The sequence below is a fragment of the Zophobas morio genome, unplaced genomic scaffold (assembly GCF_036711695.1).
Source record: "Zophobas morio isolate AGI-343-1 ecotype UQ-CSIRO unplaced genomic scaffold, CSIRO_AGI_Zmor_V1 ptg000022l, whole genome shotgun sequence".
NCBI classification, from domain to species: Eukaryota; Metazoa; Arthropoda; class Insecta; order Coleoptera; family Tenebrionidae; genus Zophobas; species Zophobas morio.
Window position 1 is genome coordinate 24,541 of NW_026972127.1, and position 23,448 is coordinate 47,988.

General features: G+C 42.7%; 1 protein-coding gene across 2 annotated transcripts in view; it reads right to left on the reverse strand.

Annotated features, from left to right (window-relative positions):
- Positions 1 to 4,952: 4,952 nt before the first annotated feature.
- The window catches only part of Cadn2 (Cadherin-N2), a 175,452-nt gene continuing 156,956 nt past the window's right edge, over positions 4,953 to 23,448 (reverse strand). For both annotated transcript variants that reach the window (XM_064062207.1, XM_064062208.1), the window contains exons 5-12: positions 23,309 to 23,446; positions 21,268 to 22,591; positions 15,949 to 17,956; positions 15,623 to 15,897; positions 15,388 to 15,577; positions 13,710 to 13,951; positions 12,709 to 13,134; positions 4,953 to 6,042 (exon numbers count right to left, since the gene is read on the reverse strand). In XM_064062207.1, the coding sequence (XP_063918277.1) occupies positions 5,930 to 6,042; positions 12,709 to 13,134; positions 13,710 to 13,951; positions 15,388 to 15,577; positions 15,623 to 15,897; positions 15,949 to 17,956; positions 21,268 to 22,591; positions 23,309 to 23,446 (4,716 nt within the window). In that variant the 3' untranslated portion in view covers positions 4,953 to 5,929. The remainder of the gene's footprint in view (positions 6,043 to 12,708; positions 13,135 to 13,709; positions 13,952 to 15,387; positions 15,578 to 15,622; positions 15,898 to 15,948; positions 17,957 to 21,267; positions 22,592 to 23,308; positions 23,447 to 23,448) is intronic.

A 23,448-nucleotide genomic window follows, 5' to 3' on the forward strand; every position in this document is an offset into this window, starting at 1 on the left:
GTCGAAAACGGACCAATTTTGAAAATTCCAAAATTTGCATTTTTCTCGCTTATTTGAAGAGATACGTCAAAAACGAATACGGAATCGTGATCCTGAGGAAATTCCGCGTAAAATGACACCCAACACGGTCGAAAACGGACCAATTTTGAAAATTCCAAAATTTGCATTTTTCTCGCTTATTTGAAGAGATACGTCAAAAACGAATACGGAGTCGTGATCCTGAGGAAATTCCGCGTGAAATGACACCCAAAACGGTCGAAAACGGACCAATTTTGAAAATTCAAATATTTGCCATTTTCTCGCTTATTTGAAGAGATATTTAAAAACCAAGCACGGAATCGTAATCCTGAGAAGATTCTGCGTCCGATGATACCCCACATGGTCGATTCGGACCATTTTGAAAAAATTCGAAAAAAATGGTGGGGCAGCATTTTTCTCGCTTATTTGAAGAGATATTTAAAAACCAAGCACGGAATCGTAATCCTGAGAAGATTCTGCGTCCGATGATACCCCACATGGTCGATTCGGACCATTTTGAAAAAATTCGAAAAAAATGGTGGGGCAGCATTTTTCTCGCTTATTTGAAGAGATATTTAAAAACCAAGCACGGAATCGTAATCCTGAGAAGATTCTGCGTCCGATGATACCCCACATGGTCGATTCGGACCATTTTGAAAAAATTCGAAAAAAAAGGTGGGGCAGCATTTTTCTCGCTTATTTGAAGAGATATTTAAAAACCAAGCACGGAATCGTAATCCTGAGAAGATTCTGCGTCCGATGATACCCCGCATGGTCGATTCGGACCATTTTGAAAAAATTCTAAAAAAATGGTGGGGCAGGATTTTTCTCGCTTATTTGAAGAGATACATTAAAACCAAGCACGGAATCGTAATCCTGAGAAGATTCTGCGTCCGATGATACCCCACATGGTCGATTCGGACCATTTTGAAAAAATTCAAAAAAAAAGGTGGGGCAGCATTTTTCTCGCTTATTTGAAGAGATATTTAAAAACCAATCACGGAATCGTAATCCTGAGAAGATTCTGTGTCCGATGATACCCCACAGGGTCGATTCGGACCATTTTGAAAAAATTCGAAAAAAATGGTGGGGCAGAATTTTTGTCGCTTATTTGAAGAGATATTTAAAAACCAAGCACGGAATCGTAATCCTGAGAAGATTCTGCGTCCGATGATACCCCACATGGTCGATTCGAACCATTTTGAAAAAATTCGAAAAAAATGATGGGGCAGCATTTTTCTCGCTTATTTGAAGAGATACATTAAAACCAAGCACGGAATCGTAATCCTGAGAAGATTCTGCGTCCGATGATACCCCACATGGTCGATTCGGACCATTTTGAAAAAATTCAAAAAAAATGGTGGGGCAGCATTTTTCTCGCTTATTTGAAGAGATATTTAAAAACCAAGCACGGAATCGTAATCCTGAGAAGATTCTGCGTCCGATGATACCCCGCATGGTCGATTCGGACCATTTTGAAAAAATTCGAAAAAAATGGTGGGGCAGGATTTTTCTCGCTTATTTGAAGAGATACATTAAAACCAAGCACGGAATCGTAATCCTGAGAAGATTCTGCGTCCGATGATACCCCACATGGTCGATTCGGACCATTTTGAAAAAATTCAAAAAAAATGGTGGGGCAGCATTTTTCTCGCTTATTTGAAGAGATATTTAAAAACCAAGCACGGAATCGTAATCCTGAGAAGATTCTGCGTCCGATGATACCCCACATGGTCGATTCGGACCATTTTTAAAAAATTCGAAGAAAAGGTGGGGCAGCATTTTTCTCGCTTATTTGAAGAGATATTTAAAAAGCAAGCACGGAATCGTAATCCTGAGAAGATTCTGCGTCCGATGATACCCCACATGGTCGATTCGGACCATTTTGAAAAAATTCGAAAAAAAAGGTGGGGCAGCATTTTTCTCGCTTATTTGAAGAGATATTTAAAAACCAAGCACGGAATCGTAATCCTGAGAAGATTCTGCGTCCGATGATACCCCACATGGTCAATTCGGACCATTTTGAAAAAATTCGAAAAAAAAGGTGGGGCAGCATTTTTCTCGCTTATTTGAAGAGATATTTAAAAACCAAGCACGGAATCGTAATCCTTAGAAGATTCTGCGTCCGATGATACCCCACATGGTCGATTCGGACCATTTTGAAAAAATTCGAAAAAAATGGTGGGGCAGCATTTTTCTCGCTTATTTGAAGAGATATTTAAAAACCAAGCACGGAATCGTAATCCTGAGAAGATTCTGCGTCCGATGATACCCCACATGGTCAATTCGGACCATTTTGAAAAAATTCGAAAAAAATGGTGGGGCAGGATTTTTCTCGCTTATTTGAAGAGATACATTAAAACCAAGCACGGAATCGTAATCCTTAGAAGATTCTGCGTCCGATGATACCCCACATGGTCGATTCGGACCATTTTGAAAAAATTCGAAAAAAATGGTGGGGCAGCATTTTTCTCGCTTATTTGAAGGGATATTTAAAAACCAAGCACGGAATCGTAATCTGAGAAGATTCTGCTTCCGATGCTGCCCCCACCATTTTTTTCGAATTTTTTCAAAATGGCCCGAATCGACCATGTGGGGTATCATGGCACGTAGAATTTTCCCAGGATTACGATTCCGTGCTTGGTTTTTATATATCTTTTCAAATAAGCGAGAAAAATGCTGCCCCCCCATTTTTTTCGAATTTTTTCAAAATGGTCCGAATCGACCATGTGGGGTATCATCGGACGCAATATCTTCCCAGAATAACGATTCCGTGCATGTTTTTGAAATATCTCTTCAAATAAGCGAGAAAAATGCTGCTTTTTTAATTTTTAAAAAATTGTCAGAATCGACCGTGTGGGGTAACATCGGACGCAGAATCTTCTCAGGATTACGATTCCATGCTTGGTTTTAATGTATCTCTTCAAATAAGCGAGAAAAATGCTGCCCCACCATTTTTTTCGAATTTTTTCAAAATGGTCCGAATCGACCATGTGGGGTATCATCGGACGCAATATCTTCCCAGAATAATGATTCCGTGCATGTTTTTGAAATATCTCTTCAAATAAGCGAGAAAAATGCGGCCCTCTTTTTTGGAAGTTTTAAAAAATGGTCAGAATCGGCCATGTGGGGTATCATCGGACACAGAATCTTCTCAGGATTACGATTCCGCGCATGTTTTTGATATATCTCTTCAAATATATCTTTTTTGATATCTGCAACCATTTTTCCAGAATCGACCGTTGAAATTTCGAAATTTTTGAAATTTTCAAAATACGCATTTCGCAGCGATTTTTTCGAAAAAGTTTATTCGTGAACATCAAGGTGCTATATTTTTGGTATCAGCGTGTCGAGATCTACGTCCCTGAATTTTTTGATAATTTTTAGATAGCTTTTTTAAAATTGGAATTTTTTAATGGTCCTCCCCCTTTCTACTCACTGGAGATTTTTCATTCAGAATTGGATATGACTTTTGCAGCCCGAAATCTACAAGAAAATGTATTTAGTAAAATTTTGAAAATTTTGCTGAAAATTGGTCGAAAATTGGGGTAATTTGCATATTTTTCAAAGATTCAAAGGCCGATTCTGGAAATATCATTGGAATTATCGAAGAAATGAAAGCGGATATGACTTCTGGAGCCCGAAATCTACAAGAAAATGTATTTAGTGAAATTTCGAAAATTTTGTTGATAATTGTTTGAAAATAGGAGTATTTTGCATATTTTTGAAAGTTTCAAAGACGATTCTGGAAAAATCATTGGAGTTATCGAAGAAATGAAAGCGGATATGACTTCTGCAGCCCGAAATCTACAAAAAAATGTATTTAGTGAAATTTCGAAATTTTTGTTGAAAATTGGTCGAAAATTGGGCGGATTTGGCAAATTTTTATATATTTCATAAGACGATTCTGGAAGAACCATTAGAGTTATCGAAGAATTAAAGCGGAAATGACTTCTGCCGCCCGAAATCTACAAGAAAATGTATTTAGTGACATTTCGAAAATTTTGTTGAAACTCAACTAAATTCATTTTCTTGTGGATTTCACGCTTTAGAATTCAAATCCGGCTTCGGTTTTTTGATATCTGCAACCGTTTTTCCAGAATCGACCGTTGAAATATCGAAATTTTTGAAATTTATAGTTCGAATCGAAAGGTGTCATTTCTGACCGAATAGGCATGATTAAAAATAGCTTCAGGCTTTTCGACTAGGTGAAAAATGTTTCCGTGGAATCGTTAACTTTCTAAGCTTTCAGGGGTCAGAAAATCTGTACATTACTGACTGACTTACTGACTATGAGTAAACATTACACTCTATTCTAAATTCATGGTTGTCTAGGTTTATTGAATCTGGCAATCTACATGTCTTTGGTCTCTAATTGTTAAGCCATTAGTGTGCAGATGGCTCCACAGTGACACTCCCTATAGGAAACTGGATAGTGGGAGGTGTGGCACACGAAATAGATATAAGTATAATATCTTTGTCTTTTATTTTCACTCATAGCAAATTTTTTACCTTAAACACGAGGACCTTTGTGGTAATAAGTACTTACAACGTTTTGTAATGTGAACCTTAAAGGCAAAAATATTTCACGGATTTCTATTTTAATGTAAAGCGATTGACAATTTTCGATAGAGAAAAACAGGAAACTCACTCGGACGACAATGTTATGTATTTTAATGGGCAATAACCAAACCTAAACAAAGATTTTAGATAGCTTTTGGAGAAAATAACAGCGAAAATGGAATATTTCAGCCACTTTACATTCATTGCTGTGAGTGTTTTTTTGTTAACCACGCAGTCTTCCGTATTTACATGTAAATTGTTTATTTATCGATTTTACGTTTCTTGAATATCGTTTCACTTCTACGAAATTCGTAGTAATATTGGAAGATTAATGTATATTTGGTACGAATGAAGGTAACAGAAAGACAGAGTAAATCTCTAGAAGTTTATTTTAAATAAAATTTTAAATAAATTTCTTGTACAAAAAAGGTACATAAATCTTTCTACGAATTCCTTATGACAAAGAACTCATAAAACAAGAATCACTAGAATGCACTCAAAATTACCACTAGAACAAAAACGAACGTGAATCAGGATGGGCTAATGATGAGGAAACGAATCGCCGAGTGTTGTTATATGGTGCGATGTCATAAGAATATTAAGTATACATATTTGAAACAATACACAAGTGCAAACACATAATATCATAATTATTACACAGCATTCAAGATTTATTACATTTATAAGTTATAATAATTGGCACTGGCTCTCGAAACATGCACACGAATCAGTCGTCCACGTGACTCCTATATACATAACTACAACACAAGAACCCTAGTGAGCTGAAAAATTATCAAAAATGTCCTGTAATATGGCAACATGTTACGCAAGGTGCTATATCAAAACGATGTGTTCTGTGATGCTCCTATATACACAGTCCACGCGTATCTTCCACTCCGTCGCTCTCCATTCGCACAGTGTTAACTAGACTAAACCTGTAATTTGACCTAAAATGTAGTGACTGCCTACACGTACATTGTTCGTAGGAATACTGGCTCAACGATACATGACAATGGTATTTATGTGCTTTACAAATAAAACATATGCAACATTACGGCACTGCCACCGAGACGTCCCGAAGAGGAAAAAAAGAACTCAACCGAAAGTGGTACATGCAAAGAATTGTGGCAGTGGTCACAAACAAGTAAATATTATTAGGCCCAGTTCGATCGAAGTGCCCCGAATTGCGCCAGTTGCCCCGGAAGGTCTCGCCGACAGCGCCCGTATAAATTCTCTACAATTATTTATATGATGCAGCAGAACTGCGACAGTCTTATTAAACACGCAGGACACGTGAGAAGCTTTAGACGTCGAAGGAATGTGTTTTTCACTAATTACGACTCGACACTTATTCTTCCTCTTGCTCAGTCTCTTCTCCTGGACCGTACATGTCTGCTAGTTTGTCGAAGCGGGGACCCCAAGCGCCCAAGTAGTCGTATTCTTGAGCCTCGTCGTCGGTACCTAAAATCAACAATCTTTTATTTCCACCGAAATCGAACAAACAAACGCGAACGCCTTGTTTTCATTACGGACGAGCTTCCGCTTGCGTAAAACTTTCGCCAAATAATTTATGAGGCGTACACAAAAAAAGTTACGAGCCATAAAGCTCGGAAACCCCGCAAGATTCTTATTTATTTTTTCATAAAAAATGCTTTTCATAATTCATGAGCGTTTGATTTTGCGATTGTGCCGAGCTGATTGGCTAAATGATGGATGGGCGAACGCAAACTTCGCGACGTCTGACGCCTTTTTTCTACATTCGTCTTCGGTAGAAAGTGCACGATTAATTACAGTTTCCATTACGCTAAGTAACTTGTTTCATACATTAGCGACGACGTAATTAGTTCGCCATGTTTAACCGTTAAACCGATCATTAGGAATGCGGTTAAATACCGTCAAACGATAATAAAATGTGTTCTAATTGAAATCCGAGCGACCATCGCAGATAAAATTGAGATATTGTTTGATAGTTTGGCAACCGAAACGATGAATTTCAATAAACGTCGGTCTGCGAACGCACATATTCACGCTGCAGCAAAACAAGCACATTTAATGTCGGTCGCCACAACACTCCCCGCTTAAATGTAAAAATCACAACTCATTTTTATACGTAAAAAAAATAAGTTGCTCTATTGTTCTCTTCACAATTAGGTATACTGCAGGTGATCATTGCTTTGCTTTAGTTTTGTTTTGTTTTCTAAATTGGTGTTAGACATGTTGGTTGAAATGTCTTTAATTTTCTTCTTACTATACCGGGTGTCTGGAAAATGGCAGATTAGCTCTCTGCTACGCTTTTAACAATCAAATGCAGACGTCTTTATTTAATAAGAATTATAATAATAATATTCAGAACATTTTGTCGATTGTAGCTTACAGCTTAATAGTTTTGATTCTTTGTTTTGAGGAGACGAACTCATTCAAATCAAACTAATTTCTACGTGACATTCTTCCGATGCATAAACATAAACACTTTCAAGTTGTTTTCTCATCGAGGGTAACCTAAAGGCGTACAGTAATGCAGTCCGTCGGGCAATTTGGTATTTTAATATTTTTTGAATATTTCATAACCCCTAGAACAAGGCCGTAGCTAGGGGGAGGCTAAAAGATGCTGAGCCCCCCCAAGCTCTAGACAAGTTATAATTAACCAAATATGAATTACGACATCGAAAATCAAAATAAAATCTAGCGTTTTATTCAATAAGCCGAAGTCAGAGCAATAAAAAAGTCTAGAAAACATCTTTTAGTTTAGTTTCTGTTCGATTAAATTGTTTCGTTATCGTGTATTTTATTGATTATAAATAACTATTTAAGAATAACAATAATACAATACTTTTATTATTGGTATTACAATGCAAAATTTTGTAATAGAAAAACTGACTTGTAATAAACGGTTAGCACGTTTCTTAACCTTTACTCAAACATTAGATATTTTTATTTTAGCTTATCATGGTTGCCATAGAAAACAATAAAAGTGACAAAATCAAATTTTTTAATTTTTCGAAATTGCTGGATTTGACAAACTGTACGTTATGGGCGAGGGAAGTTCTATGGACGTAACCTTCGACCAATTTTTTTATAATAAATTAATTAAATTTCTTCCAGGATACGTCATTTGCTAAAATCAGTCTTATCTTAGCAGGAACTAGTCCCGCCCACCCACCCTCTGTTTTCTTAGAAGATACACCATTTGCCAAAATCGGTTCTATCTTGGTAGGTACTAAGAAAAATCCATTAAAGCATAACCAACTAAACACTAGAGATGTTCAAAATTTCTATCTTGTGTATATAACTAAACTCGTAATATTTCCAAATTTTGATAAGTTTTTGTAAAAGTTAGTCGTCAGTACTTGCTAAGATAAAACGGATTTTGGCAAATCAGATACTCCCTAAGAAAACAGAGGGCGGGTGGGCGGGACTAGTACCTGCTAGGATGAAACTGATTTTGACAAATGAGATACCCGCTAAGAAAAGAGAGGGTTGGCGGGCGGGGCTCGTACCTGTTCAGATAAGACTCTGACCTGACTTGTTTTTAAGTTAATTTTGAGACCCAGTTTTTTTTTTGAAAAATTTAAAACAATCTGGGTATGTCATTTGCCAAAGTCGGTCTTAATTTAAGAGATACTAGTCCCGCCCACCCACCTTCTCTTTTCTTAGAGGGTGTCTCATTTGCCAAAATCAGTTCTATCTTAGCAGGTACTAGCTAAGAAAAATCCATTAAAGCATAACCAACCGAACGCTAGAGATATTCAACTTGTTACCTGCTAAGATAGAACTGATCTTGGCAAATGACATACCTTCTAAAAAAAGAGAGGGTGGGTGGGCGGGGCTGACTACCTGTTAAGATAAGACTGACCTTGGCATATCAGATAGTCTCGAAGAAAAGGGAGGGTGCGGGGCTAGTACCTGCTAAGATAAGACTGACCTTGGCAAATCACATACCCTCTAAGAAAAGAGAGGGTGGGTGGGCGGGGCTAATACCTACTAAGATAAGACTGACCTTGGCAAATGACATACCCTCTAAAAAAAGAGAGGGTCAGTCGGTCGGGCTTGTACTTGCTAAGATAAGACTCTTACCTGACCCGTTTATGAGTTAATTTTCGGACTCTGTTTTTTTTTTGAAAAATTTGTAACAATCTGAGTGTGTCATTTGCCTAAATCGGTCTTATTTTAGTAAGTACTAACCCCGTCCACTCATCTTCTCTTTTCATAGAGGGTATTTCATTTGCCAAAATCAGTTTTATCTTAGCAGGTGGTTAGCCCCGCCCACCCACCCTCTCTTTTCTTAAAGGATATTTTATTTGCCAGAATCAGTTTTTTCTTAGCAGTTATTCTGCCCCGCCCACCCACCCTCTTTTTTCTTAGAAGGTATATTATTTGCCAAAATCAGTTCTATCTTAGCAGGTATTAGCTAAGAAAAATCCATTAAAGCATAAGCAACCAAACACTAGAGATATTCAACCTGTTACCTGCTAAGATAGAACTGATTTTGGCAAATGACATACCTTCTAAGAAAAGAGAGGTGGGTGGGCGGGGCTGGCTAACTGCTAAGATAAGACTCATTTTGGCAAATAACATATCCTTTAAGAAAAGAGGGGGTGGGTGGGCGGGGCTAACTACCTGCTAAGATAAAATTGATTTTGGCATATCAGATACTCTCTAAGGAAAGAGAGGGTGGGTGGGCGGGGCTAGTACCTGTTAAGATAAGACTGACCTTGGCAAATCACATACCCTCTTAGAAAAAAAAGGGTGGGTGGGTGGGGCTTGTACTTGCTAAGATAAGTCTCTTACCTGACCTGTTTATGACTTAATTTTGGGACTCAGTTTTTTTTTTAAATTCGAAACAATCTGTGTATGTCATTTGCCAAAATCGGTCTTATTTTAGTAAGTACTAGGGACGCCTACGCACCCTCTCTTTTCTTAGGGGGATCTCATTTGCCAAAATCAGTTTTATCTTAGCAAGTAGTTAGCCCCGCCCACCCACCCTCTCTTTTCTTAAAGGATATGTTATTTGCCAGAATTAGTTTATTCTTAGCAGGTAGTCTGCCCCGCCCACCCATCCTCTCTTTTCTTAGAAGGTATGTCATTTGCGAAAATTAGTTCTATCTTAGCAGGTATTAGCTAAGAAAAATCCATTAAAGCATAACCAACCAAACACTAGATATTCAACCTGTTATCTGCTAAGATAGAACTGAATTTCGCAAATGACATACCTTCTAAGAAAAGAGAGGTGGGTGGGCGGGGCTGGCTACCTGCTAAGATAAGACTGATTTTGGTAAATAACATATCCTTTAAGAAAAGAGGGGGTGGGTGGGCGGGGCTATCTACCTGCTAAGATAAAACTGATTTTGGCATATCAGATACTCTCTAAGGAAAGAGAGGGTGGGTGGGCGGGGCTAATACCTGCTAAGATAAGACTGACCTTGGCAAATCACATACCCTCTAAGAAAAAAAAGGGTGGTTGGGTGGGGCTTGTACTTGCTAAGATAAGACTCTTACCTGACCTGTTTATGAGTTAATTTTGGGACTCAGTTTTTTTTTAAATTCGAAACAATTTGTGTATTTCATTTGCCAAAATCGGTCTTATTTTAGTAAGTACTAGCCCCGCCCACTCATCTTGTCTTTTCTTAGAGGGTATCTCATTTGCCGAAATCAGTTTTATCATAGCAGGTAGTTAGCCCCGCCCACCCACCCTCTCTTTTCTTAAAGGATATGTTATTTGCCAAAATCAGTTTTTTCTTAGCAATTAGTCTGCCCCGCCCACCCACCCTCTCTTTTCTTAGAAGGTATGTCATTTGCCAAAATCAGTTCTATCTTAGAAGGTATTAGCTAAGAAAAATCCATTAAAGCATAACCAACCAAACACTAGATATATTCAACCTGTTACCTGCTAAGATAGAACTGATTTTGGCAAATGGTATACCTTCCCAGAAAAGAGAGGGCGGGTGGGCGGGGCAGACTACCTGCTAAGAAAAAACTGATTCTGGCAAATAACATATCCTTTAAGAAAAGAAAGGGTGAGTGGGCGGCGCTAGTACCTGCTAAGATAAGACTGACCTTGGCACCCTCTAAGAAAAGAGAAGGTGGGTGGGTGGAGCTTATACTTGCTCAGATAAAACTCTGACCTGACTGGTTCTTAAGTTAATTTTGAGACCCAGCTTTTTTTTGAAAAATTTAAAACAATCTGGGTATGTCATTTGCCAAAATCGGTCTTATTTTAGTAAGTACTAGCCCCGCCTACTCACCCTCTCTTGTCTTAGCGGGTATCTCATTATCAAAATCAGTTTTATCATAGCAGGTAGTTAGCCCCGCCCACCCACCCTCTCTTTTCTTAAGGGATATGTTATTTGCCAAAATCAGTTTTTTCTTAGAAGGTAGTCTGCCCCGCCCACCCACCCTCTCTTTTCTTAGAAGGTATGTCATTTGCGAGAATCAGTTCTATCTTAACAGGTATTACCTAAGAAAAATCCATTAAAGCATAACCAACCAAACACTAGAGATATTCAACCTGTTACCTGCTAAGATAGAACTGATTTTAGAAAATGACATACCTTCTAAGAAAAGAGAGTGTGGGTGGGCGGGGCTGACTACCTGGTAAGATAAAACTGATTTTGGCATATCAAATACTCTCTAAGAAAAGAGAGGGTGTGTGGGCGGGGCTAGTACCTGTCACTCACCCTTTCTTTTCTTAGAGGGTATCTCTTTTGCCTAAATCAGTGTTATCTCATCTCTTACCCTCTCTTTTCCTAGAGGATATGTCATTTGCCAAAATCAGTTATATCTTAGCAAGTACTAGCTAAGAAAAATCCCTTAAGGCATAACCAATTAAACTCTAAAGATGTTCAAAGTGTATGTCTTGTACATATAACTAAACTCGTAATATTTTAAAATTTTGACAATTTTTTGTAAAAGTTACTCATCACTACCTGATACGATAAAACTGATTTTGGCACATTATATACCCTCTAAGAAAAGAGAGGGTGGGTGGGTGGGGCTGATTACCTGCTAAGATAAGACTGATTTTGGCACATTATATACCCTCTAACAAAAGAGGGGATGGGCGGGCGGGGCTAGTACCTTCTAAGATACGACTCCTGACTTGTTTTTGAGTTCATTTTGGGACCCAGTTTTTTTTTGAAAAATTTAAAACAATTTGGGTGTCATTTGCCAAAATTAGTCGTATCTTAACAGGTACTATAGTACCGCCCATCCACCCCCTCTTTTCTTACAGGGTATCTAATTGCCAAAATCAATTTTATCTTAGCAAGTACTGATGACTAACTTTTAGAAAAAATGATCAAAATTTGGAAACATTACTAGCTTACTTATCTGCACAAGGTAGAAATTTTGAATATGTTGTTTCTGTTTCTGTTTATAATTTATAAATGACTACTGGTTGTTCGGGTTATTGTCCTAAAGAAAATAAAAGGTGGATTTTAGTCACCATCATTACTAAGAAATCTGAAAGTACGCCGGAGGTTTTTACTTTTTTAAAATTACGTTTTTTTCATAACCTACATCATAAAGAATTTTTTTATTAGTTTTTTGGGACTTCCGGAACCTCCGTACATAACGTACTGAAGACTTAATTCCCCATTTTCCAGACACCCGGTATAGCCATGTACAATTTTGTAAAAGTGTTTCCCGGTTTATTTAATAAAAAAAACTCGGATTTGATCTCGAAATGTGTGTTCCATTTCCATTTGTTTTTAAAAGTGATTCGATCCGGAGCTAATCGGGAGCGATCTACTTCGGTCACTTGAGCGGTTAAATGGAAAGCAGATTTAGCTGATGAAATTGACCCGTAACCCGCCCTACCCGTTGCATTTATTCCTAATTTCGTCTGTATTTTTGGTCGCTGTCCGGACTATTCTCAATTTGCGTTAAACAACAAAACTAGCGGGGAGCCTTAAATCCCTCCCGCCTAACACTAATCGTAAGTTTAGTGCATTAGTTCTAGTGAGATTAATAAACTTCTTAGCGCAATCTTAGCCCCCTACTCCGCTAGTTGCGACTTCCCAATATCCGTTTCCAGGCCGATCAGTCACGTCCTCGTACAAATCGCCGATCGCATTACCGACTAATTCGATATTAGGTGTCCCTACTTCAACCCGCCACGCATAATCTCACCTGAGGCGAGTGAGCTGAGCGATCCGGCCGTGCTGCCGCCTCCCTCGTACGCGTAGTTCCTGAGATCGTCGAACGGGGGAGCGTTGGGATCGCTGTCGGCGCGCTTCTTGTGTTCCTCTATAAAAACTCCAACGTTGGGTTCTTGCCCGACGCCGATCATCGAAACTGCACACAAGAAAACGGTTGATTTTTGCTTTTCGAGCTCGCGAGCTCTCGACTTACATCCGAGTTTGGGCGGGGCTAATTCGGGAAGAGGTCCGCCGATGGGGATCTGGAGCGGGGTGATGTCGAAAGCAGTCATATCGTCCTCGCCACCTCCTTCATCATCGTAATTGATGATGTTTTCGCGGACGTCGTCGTCCGGCCCCGGATACTTGATGTGCGCCTCTCGCCGCCGGTTGTACACCACAAATACCAAAACTAGGACTGCAAAAAGGGAGTTAGTTGGGGCATTCCGCAGATACCGCACGATAAAAAAGGGCCGGTCATTGTAAAGTGGACTCGCAATTAGAGAGGCGGCGATCTTTTCGGATCGTGCGGTATGTGGAGGGAGAGGTATTTCTTTCATCGATCGACGATATTGCGGTGCTTGGGGACAGATTAGGTGCAACCGTGTGTTACTTACCTAGAAGGACCAACAGACACACGATAACGGCTACGATAAAGTCCTTGGAAGGCATTATAGCTCCGGACGCGGCAATTTCTAGCTCGCAATGAACTCCGGTATAGCCCGAAGGGCATACGCACTGGTATTTCAGAGGGGGAATGTGGTCTCTGCACACCCCCCCGTTAATGCACGGCAACCACATGCACTCGTTGTCGTTAACGCAGTCGTGATTGCGGAACTTGTACCCCGGGGGACATCTAAATCCACAAAAAATCATTAAATACTCACCCACAAAGAAGACACCCTTGCTCTGGCACTGAGGTTATTGTTATAAGAAAAGAAGAAAGAACTAGAAGGACTACGCATGCGACGTGCTGTTAAGCTAGTTTCTTACTGAGAATGATGAGCAAGCAGACTAGGATAGCTGCGAGTGCTCCCATGCTGAGTTTAAGGGTCTGTCCCTCCTGAATGAGCTCGCAGTTTTCGCCCCAGAAACCGTCAGGACAGTGACAGCGGTACCTCAGCCGCGGTTCCAAATTGAAGCAGGTACCACCGTTCAAACACGGTAAATCCACGCATTCATCTTTGTCCATGCAGTCCTTACTGTCGGGAGACATAACACGACCCTCCCCGCAGCTGTTACACAAGGACAGACAACGTTATTCGACGCATGCAAGCAACAACAACGCTACCACCACAAGAAAATTATTTCACCAAAGGGTTCAATTAAACAAAATTCGGCATCCAGTATTGTTACAAAAAACTTTTGATGTTTTAATAAAACACAAATTGGAGGCAATTTAGCGGAACGTATTTTTTCCAGAGCCCGAGGAGGTTATTTTAAAAGTTGGAAGAGAAATTAAGCACGTTAATAAAAATTAGTCAACAAAAAAAAATACAGAGCAGCTAAGGTTCGAAATTGAATTTTGATATCTGTGTATGGAAATTAGCCGCTGTGAATGAATGCCATATCTTCTAATTAAACTTTGAATCGGTGTTTTGCTCGCGTGTTCGGGTATGATTGGTTTTCATTTAAAATACAAAATTGAATTTTGCGCAAACATAAAATATATTTTATTATTGCGGTTTGAATATGGAATGGGACAAAAAGTTTAATCTCTACGCCATTAATTATCAGCTTTCTCTGTTCTTTCCACTCGTGACAATTTAGTCTCGTGATATCGTGCATTCGCGGGAATCTTACAAGTTTTATTTTCATTGTTTAAAGTTATAATTAGTCCAAAATAAAACGTTTCACGTACTCCCGTTTTCGCAAAATTCTGATAAGGAATTCCATTAGCTTTATTAATCCGAACACTATTATGCTCAGCAACACTTTCTTTATTTATAATAGAACAAGTACATGCAACTTCTAACCTAATCTCATAATACGGTATTCATAAACTTTGCACAAAACCTCCCGTCTCCCATTATTTTATAATTTGATGAAAGACTCAGCAACCTCAGCGGAACGTAATTATACGTAATTATTCCGCAACAAAAAAACCCGAAATTCTACATTATTCTAAAGCATAAATGAACTTTACATAAAACTAAGACAACAGTAATCTTTTGAATTATTCCGTGAAAATTCGCTCCGTCGTCATTCGACATCATCACGTTGGAAATTCTTCTCGCTGGAACAAAATTGTTTCACCGTAATTTAATAGTTCGCCGTTGTGGAGGCGAGCGTGCGATTATTAGTAGATGAGAGACAATTAACTATGCAAAATACCGACATTCCTATTAAAACACCAAAATTTTATTGCTCGTACAAACTCAACCCAAAAACCAAACTTCACACCAAGCCACACCACCCGTCACCATTCAAGTGGAAATCAAAGACACAGAACTCAGTGCCGTCGCAAATAAAAATAAAACGTTTCCTCGCGTACTTTTGAAGTTGTCATAATGCAAAGAGAGTCTCGTTTAAAAGTTTAAATTAACCACGAAACGACGCCGCAAACAACTTCCAAGTACGTCTGGGGGAAGAGTCAAAGGAAAAAAAACCTTCTTTTTAAATCGAAACTAATTATCATGAAAGGACGGCGAAATCGGGCGGATTTACTTACGTGCACTCGTAATCGTTCCACAGATCTACGCATTCGAAGGGTTGGGGACAAATCACGTTGGCGCAGGGTTTGTTCGACGGGCAATTGCGTTCGAGGTTCCTGGCCATGGTGGCTTGACCCCATTGGGTGCCGTTCATCGCAGGCGGTAGCGGCAGGTGCTTACCTTCCAATCGGATATCGTCCAAGCAACCTACACAAAAGTTATACACTTGTTCGACAGAAATTCTAGTGTTACCTTTCTGATAGTCGGCGTATACTTCGAAGGTTCGCACTCCCGTGTATTCGGCTTTTCCGCCGGCATACACCCCCTCTTGTTTATCAACTAGGAGCCACTGGTGGCCGACGAAGTCGAAGGTCTCGTTGTAGCGCCGGCCTTCGCCGCCGTCGAGTTCCAGGGTGGCGGCGGATCCGTAGCGACTTACCCGAGCGACGTGCCACTGACCGTCGTCCACGGTGACCGCGCTAAGCCAAATGTCTTTCTCTTCGGTCCTCAAGGAGTTGAGGTTGTACCTATGAATATGTCGTTACGTCAAGCGACTATGATTTAATCAAGTTAATTACCTGAAGTACAGCCTCGAGTCCTTGATTTCCAGGATTCCGTACTCCCGGTTGTGCTGATCCGACACTCTGAACAACTCCCCGTGCTCTTCGCGGGTCCTAAATCTCAGTTGTATCTGCGTGGAGAATCGGTCCGGCTCGAAACTCAGCGCGTATTTGACGTACGACTGTGGTTTGAAGGACGTCGGTATCGTGGCTATCGTGCACGCCGGTCCCGTCCATCCCGGCTTGCACTGACACTTCGCCTCGTTGAAGCTTCCCACGCACGTTCCGTGTTCCCAACATCTGGACGTGGCGTCCGACCTACCGCACATCTCCTCGGTTTGCGGGCAGCCCGCAACGCTGTTCCTCGACAGTCCCGGATGGGCCAAATCGTACAACTTGGAATTATGGAACAAATTGCGGATGCAGCCGTCGAAAGCTTTCCCCACGGGCATATACTGCCAGTGGTAGTGCGTGGGATCGAACTGCTCCACGTACAACCCGCCCAACTGGAGCGGGGCGTTCACGTTTAGGTATTCGTTGAACGGAGGAATCGTGCCCTGAGCCTGACAAGTGCTGTCGTCGAATTCGGGCGGCGTCCCGTCTTCCAACTCCGCGATGTCTGCGGATTTGCAATAGTCGACTACCATGCGCACGTTCTCGCTGTCCCAGAAGACGTCGATCCGGTGCCACTCCCCGTCGTCGAGAGTCTTCTTGGTCTTGACGCGCAGCTCGAGGGTCCCCGAGCCGAAGTCGAGCAGCAGGCGAGGGTAGCCGCGTTCGAGCTCCACGGCGATGTAGTCGGACACCATGACTTCGTCGGACTCGGGAGGGACGATGGGTCCGTTGTACAAGAGCAACCCGTCGGCTTTGCGCGTCGCGAATTCGAAATGAAGATGCGACTTGTCGCACATCTCCAGAGCCGGGTACCACGCCCAGCCGTTCCCTCTGAAACTACGCGAGGTTTGCTGGCACCTGGGCCCGTTGTAGCCCGCCGGACACGAGCACGAGAGCGAGTAGCGCGTTTCGATGCATCGACCGCCGTTGTAGCACGGCGTGTTGCGGCAGTTCTCCTCCTTGGAGAAGTTCCGCGCGCCGCAGGTACACTCAGCGAGGACGTCAACCCGGACACCCACTAACGACGTCTTGTTGGCATTCACCATGTAGGGCAAGGCACTTATGTCAAGAGTGTTCGTACAGGAGCCTTCGCACATCTGGTTCTCGTACAGGCACTCGTCGATTCCCACCATGGTTATGTTGATCCCCACGTCCTTCTCGATGTCCTCTCGGTGCATCAGCACGATCCCGTTCAGCCGCACCGGCTTGTAGTACGGCGAGCCGTGGGCCGAGAACCGCACGTCCGTCAACGGCGGGTGCTTCCGCCGCAGCTGCACGCTGAACACGTCCACGTTGTCCCTGTCCGTGTTCAGGAGATCCGCGATCTTGTCCTTGAACTTGTCCGCCTTGCTCCTGGACAGACTCTGCGTCTTGTAGTCCCAGATCCGGATGAAGTCCTCGTCGGTGATGCCGGCGATACGCACCGACCCGGAGTTGACCACGGCCTCGTGCGGGATCTCCTTGACGGTGACGGTGACGTTAGCCGGTACGTCCGTCTGGGTGTGCTTCCTGTCGTAGACCTTGAACCTGAGGTGATACTTGCCGTCGCGGGTGCCGTGCTTCATGGAGATCATCCCCGTGTCCTCGTTGAGCTTGAACCTGGGGTGTTCGGTGGTCTCCCAGTAGAACTTCTTGTCAGGCAAGTCCCAGTCGTCCAAGTCGTACACATAGACGCGCCCGATTTCGGTCTCAGGCGCTTGTCCCTGGTAGTTGTAGACGAAGATTTCCTTCGAACCGGGCTGCATTTTGTTGTCGTTGACGTCGCCGATGACGACGGTCAAGGTGCTGGTGCCGCTCATGGCGGGATTGCCGTGGTCCTTGATCACGATGGGGATGAGGTACTCCTTTTGCTGCTCCCGGTCGAACGAGCGCAACGACGACACGATGGCCATGCCGTCTCCGTTCGCACCCTCTGCAATCAAATTAATATTCGCGAGTTATTACGCTCATTACACGCTCGGAGATGGCACAATTTCGGCCGGGAGGGTTTCATTACTGCCAGAGCGCTAATTCCCCCCGTCAACCGTCACCAAGTCGGGCAATAAGTGTCGAGACGCAATACTTATTGTTTGCTTGGGACGGAAAGACACCGACGAGTTATGCGGGTTCGGGAAGTTTGCGACTGTGACACCCTTTCTGGATTATGGCGGCGGGATCTCGTTTACCCTCGAGGAACACCCTACTTTTAACTGTGACGATAATCTGCGTTGAATTAAAAACGAGCGATGGAGAAATACCTTAGAATAAAGCGAGGCTTACGCGGCTTTGCTTTAAAGTTGCTTCGTTCATTAAATTTCATAAAAAGATCCCCCGGGGGCGATAAGTGAAATAGCACGGATTTAATTGATCTTCCCATGCATTCGCAAACTTCTTAACAATCCCTGAACTTTCCAGACCCTCTTTCTACTTATTAATTTTTATAAGCGTTCGTTAAAATTTCATTCGCGCGTTGGTGGAGTAGTCGTGGCCCATTACGACGACGATAATTCGTCGTTACAAGTTTATTCTTCATTATTGGAACAAATTTGACTCTCGACGGAGCGAAAGTGTGATAGCGTCGTTTTCGCGCGAGACCGCACAGCTGCTCGGGTGCGACTATGAAGAGATTGAACCGAGTTCTCAGAAGCAGACGGCGTATTTTTGACGGATCCCTCGCCTCCCGGCAATTCACTGTCGGACATTATTCATACTTTCGTCTAAAATTAACATTTTAATCAGAAAATAACAGACATAACAAGAGTGAAAATTTTAATTAAAACGCTCGTCCCCTTCACTCTCCAATAATTGCAAATTAACCCCAGCGGGATACATTTTTGATCAACGGCTGCTCCTGCCTTGCGCAAAACTTACGGAATACTTAAACAGAACGTCTGAATTCGGCTTAAACCCTTGAATACTGATCGTCATAATCGGAGAAAACACTCCGGTCTTTTGTGTGCCGGAGTCATCAGGAAACGGCAAATGGGGTGAAAGGCGAGGCGCAAGAAGCTACAGACTAAATGAATTGTCTCTTAACATTGGCCCCTCCTCCCGTTTTTATTCCGTATTGATTCGCCTAGGTGTATTTGTGTTTCGTCGCGGGCCCTGATAAGAGTGCGTTTTACGTTTATTACCAACGTAAAAACCCAGAGAAATGGAGTAAACAATCTTGTCCGGGCTTTTAACAACCCGTTATTTTTCAGGTCACAAAAATTTTCTTATCCGCGGGAAATCAAAGTTGCATGCATGCGCGTGCATGGAAATGGAGTTTGCTCAACGGCCTCTACTTTTATCGGGCCTTTCCGGCAACATGACGAAAAACAAACAATAAATAAACCCGCGCAGATTATCTCGGCCAAGTCTAAACTGGGAGCCATCTGATAGCGCGGAAACTTTATTGCCGCTGGCGGCATCGCCAGGGAGGGCCGACTTTCGGAGAGAATACATCAAGGTTCCTTAGTACTGGATGGAATTTGTTGTACATTTACAAGTTCTCGTAGTTACATCGTGTTTCCTAACTAGCACTGGTCCATAGGCTCGTTGGGTCAATGACCCAACAAAAAATAATTGAAGAACTGCTGCTGTCACCACCACCAGCAGTTGAAAAATCGTTCAATTAACGACAAAATCCAAGATACACAATACGGGTAAACAATCAGACTAATGTATACACGTGAAACGTAGAAGCCTCATTTAGCAGTTTACACGCCTAGGTTAAGATCAATATTGTGATTAATTTGTGGAATTTGGGCAAACACGGTCCTTAAAACAAACCAGGAACTCGTGTTTGCTCCAATTGTTACTCTCTTGTATTGTTTGAGTGAAAACCGTTTGTAGAAAAAAATTGGATGTCCTGAATGCTCCTGTTCATGATTTAGTGAGCGGCGAGGCAGAAGATAAAAAAATGTCAGACGAATCCGCGGCATTGCAATTTTTCACTACACACGAGAAGAGGGAAAAAAGGTGCCGCGGTGTACCAAGACGAGCCGTAATCAATCAGGAGTTGTCAAGATTATGAAGAAATATTTAGAAAAATGTAGGCGAGCATCTGGGAAATGCACAATAATTGTACGTCGTGCATCCGGGCGTTCCGATAGCAAAAGGAAACAAATTGCGGCAATTTTTATGCAGCAGACAACCCTCGAACATAACTCTAGTTGTAAATTAAAGGACGTCGCTCGGTAGTTGCGAGTTCGTTTCAGTAAATACCGAGTTTTCTTATTTTCCTATTAATTGGCTCGCTAGGCTACGAGTTCACATTAAAAGTGAACACGCTTCAGAATGAAATGGCCAATTTAAGTAAACAAGTCTGTATGCGTTCATAATTAAATGAATGCTGTGCATCTCCGCCGTAATTCCGTTATTAGTGCACTCAGGCTTCCGCGCACTTCCCTTCCGCCCGTTGAAAAATTTTTATAGGGTCGAACCGAAGCCCAGAACAGGAGGTAATAATAATATTAATTATGATAGAGTTTATTGCCCACACAGAATACAAAGTACCAAAATAGGACAAGTAGATATAAACTAAACAAATAACAAATATAAATAATTACATATATTATTTAATTTCTATTAAATAAATTTACAATATACTGCAAGCTGTCACAAAAAATTTCGCAGTTGCTGCAACATATACTTAAAGGGGATTTTCTTAAAATTAAAGTCCTATTAGGTGGATTATAAAAAGTATTATGCTTTCTTGTACGTACTGGAGGGACATGTATTGAAATAGCGATAATAGGGCTGGACTACAAAATTGTAACAGAGGCTTGATCACGTCTTACATCTAATGGGAACACACTGAAACGGCTTAGTAATAATGAATGCTCACTACCCTTGGGGGGATAAAAACCATCAAATTTAAATGCAATAAATTTTAAAAACTTACGTTGGACTGACTCAATACATTTGATTTGATACCATAGAGAATAATATAAGATTAGTAGGCTATTGTTGGTATTTTCGAAATCTCGACAGTTTCGCCAAATAAAACCTAAACCTGAATGCGCAGCAGACGCAATTTTATAGATGTGCTCTAAAAACGTTAATTTAACATCAAACGTGACACCTAAAACATCTATCACAAGACTACGGGTTATTGATATACCACTAATCCTATAATCAAAGTGAATTATTTTTTTAATAGTAGATAATTCCCATTACCCGGTAAACATTGCGCGTCATAATCCATAATTTATCCGCCCACCAGCTCGGATCGATTATTACCTGAAGGTTCATACTCACTTTGATCCTGCTCGACCTTGAACGACGCCCTGATGATGTCGTCCGCGCCGGGGTCCAACCGGAACTGGAACGGCGGCCCGTTGCTCTTCGACCTGTCGTCATCATCGGTAGCCAGGATTTCCACGACCTTCCTTGGCGGCACGTGCTCCGGCAACACCGGCCTGTAGTCCCTCAGGAACGTGGGGGCGTTGTCGTTGATATCCTGCACGATCACGGTGAGCGTGGCCGTGGCGGTTTTCGGCGGAATCCCGTCATCGATAGCCAGGATCTTGACCTGGTGCCTGGGTGTGTCTTCACGGTCCAGAGACCTCTGTATACTCACAGTTCCCTCTTGATTGATCGAGAATTGGCGTTTCCGGTCCGAAACCCTGTCGATCGCGTACGAGACTTTGCTTTTACCGCCTTGATCCGGATCGGTGGCCTGAAATGTCTCCAGACTCTTCCCCACCTCCGCGTTTTCGTAAACGGAAACCTCGATGTTGGGTCGCTCGAACTGCGGCTTGTTGTCGTTGATGTCGCGCAACTTCACCACCACCCACGAGTTGGCCACGTGGTACTTGTCGTTATCGTTATCTTCACCCTTGTCGTTCACCTGGATCCTGAAGCGGAATCCGTTGCTCTGCAGCAAGTCTTCGTAGTCCAGCGGCTGCACGATCTTCAAGCTCCCTGTCCCGTCGTTGTTGCGCACCATGGTGAACTTGTCCGCCCCGTAGCCGCTGTTCTCCAGCACCTTGTACTGGAACTTGTTGGTCTCGTCCTCGTCGTGCACCGTCACCGTCAGGATCGGCATCTCGGGCAGCGTGGTGCCGTCCGTCTCGTCCACCTCCGTCAACCACTCGTCTTTGGTGAACTGCGGCGGCATGTCGTTTATGTCTTTCACGCGTATGGAGGCGGTGCCAGTCCCTTTCAAGCCGCCGCCGTCCATCGCCACCACTTGGATCGAGTAATCGGGAGTCCGTTCGCGGTCTAAACAGCACACCGCCGTCTTGATGACGCCCGTTTCAGATTCGATTTCGAATATGGGCGAGCCCGTTTCCTCCTCGATCACGTTCTTCTCGATGGAGTACACTAAACGCGCGTTCGTCCCCTCCGAAGGGTCGTCGTAGTCGACGGCGGTCATGGTCATGACCACCATGCCGGCCGTCCCGTTCTCGGTCACGTTACCGAAGTACACGCCCTGAGGGAAGATGGGCGCGTTGTCGTTAATATCCTTGAGGTTGACCTGCACGTCGGCGTAGCCCACCAGACCCTCGCCGCCTTCGTCTTGGGCGAACACCGTGAAGCGCCATTGGGGGCGGCCGTTGGGCTGGTCGCGGTCCAAGGGCTAGAAAACAAAAACATTAGTAGAAATGGGGCTGTTTTGAAGGACGACCTTGAGAAAATCCCGTCTACTACTCGCGCCGGTAGCAGTTTTTTCGTGTCCACCGTTACGACTGGAAAGCGGAAGACCAGTAAACGAAGATAAACAACCACGAAATGATAGATTGTGATTTTATGATGTGAATACAGATAGCGGAAATGGGGGTGTTTAGAGAAAATCCCGGTTACTATTCGTGGTAGTAGTTTTTGTGTGCACTCGAATGACGCTTACTTTAAAGTGAGCGCCACCCTTGCACTTAGCGGTTTTTCTACTTTTCCAGCTTGTTTTTTGGCGGAACACGATTTATGCCCCGAGTAAATAAAAACGACCGAGGGGCGGATAATGGCACGAGGAGGGTCGGAAGGATTACAGATTTTAACGCGTCTCTTAAATCAAACCGTAGATGATAAAGGCCGAAGAGCCGGAGAGCGTAATAGAGATACGAGCGATGAAAAATCGCCAGATTAACTCTCTTTGTGTAATTTCGAACAAAACGTCGTCTCCGCCGAAAAAATCCGCCCTAATGAGTGAAACGGGTTGAAGGGCACATCCAGTTGACTCGAACCCGGCGAAACGAGCCTTTTACGAGCGGGCCTCGTGAAGGGACATTATCGACGTCCGATCTGCATTCGAATGCGGTTTTTAGAAGCAATTGGGGCGGAAATGGATCCCGACACCTACCTTGAGCACGAATATCTCCCCCGTGGTCCTGTTTATGTCGAATTTGCTGTTGTCTGGATTGTCCGGATCGATGCCCTGGCCTGTCAGGAAATACACGATGTTCTGGGGCCGATCTTTGTCGCCGTCGGTTGCGGTCACCT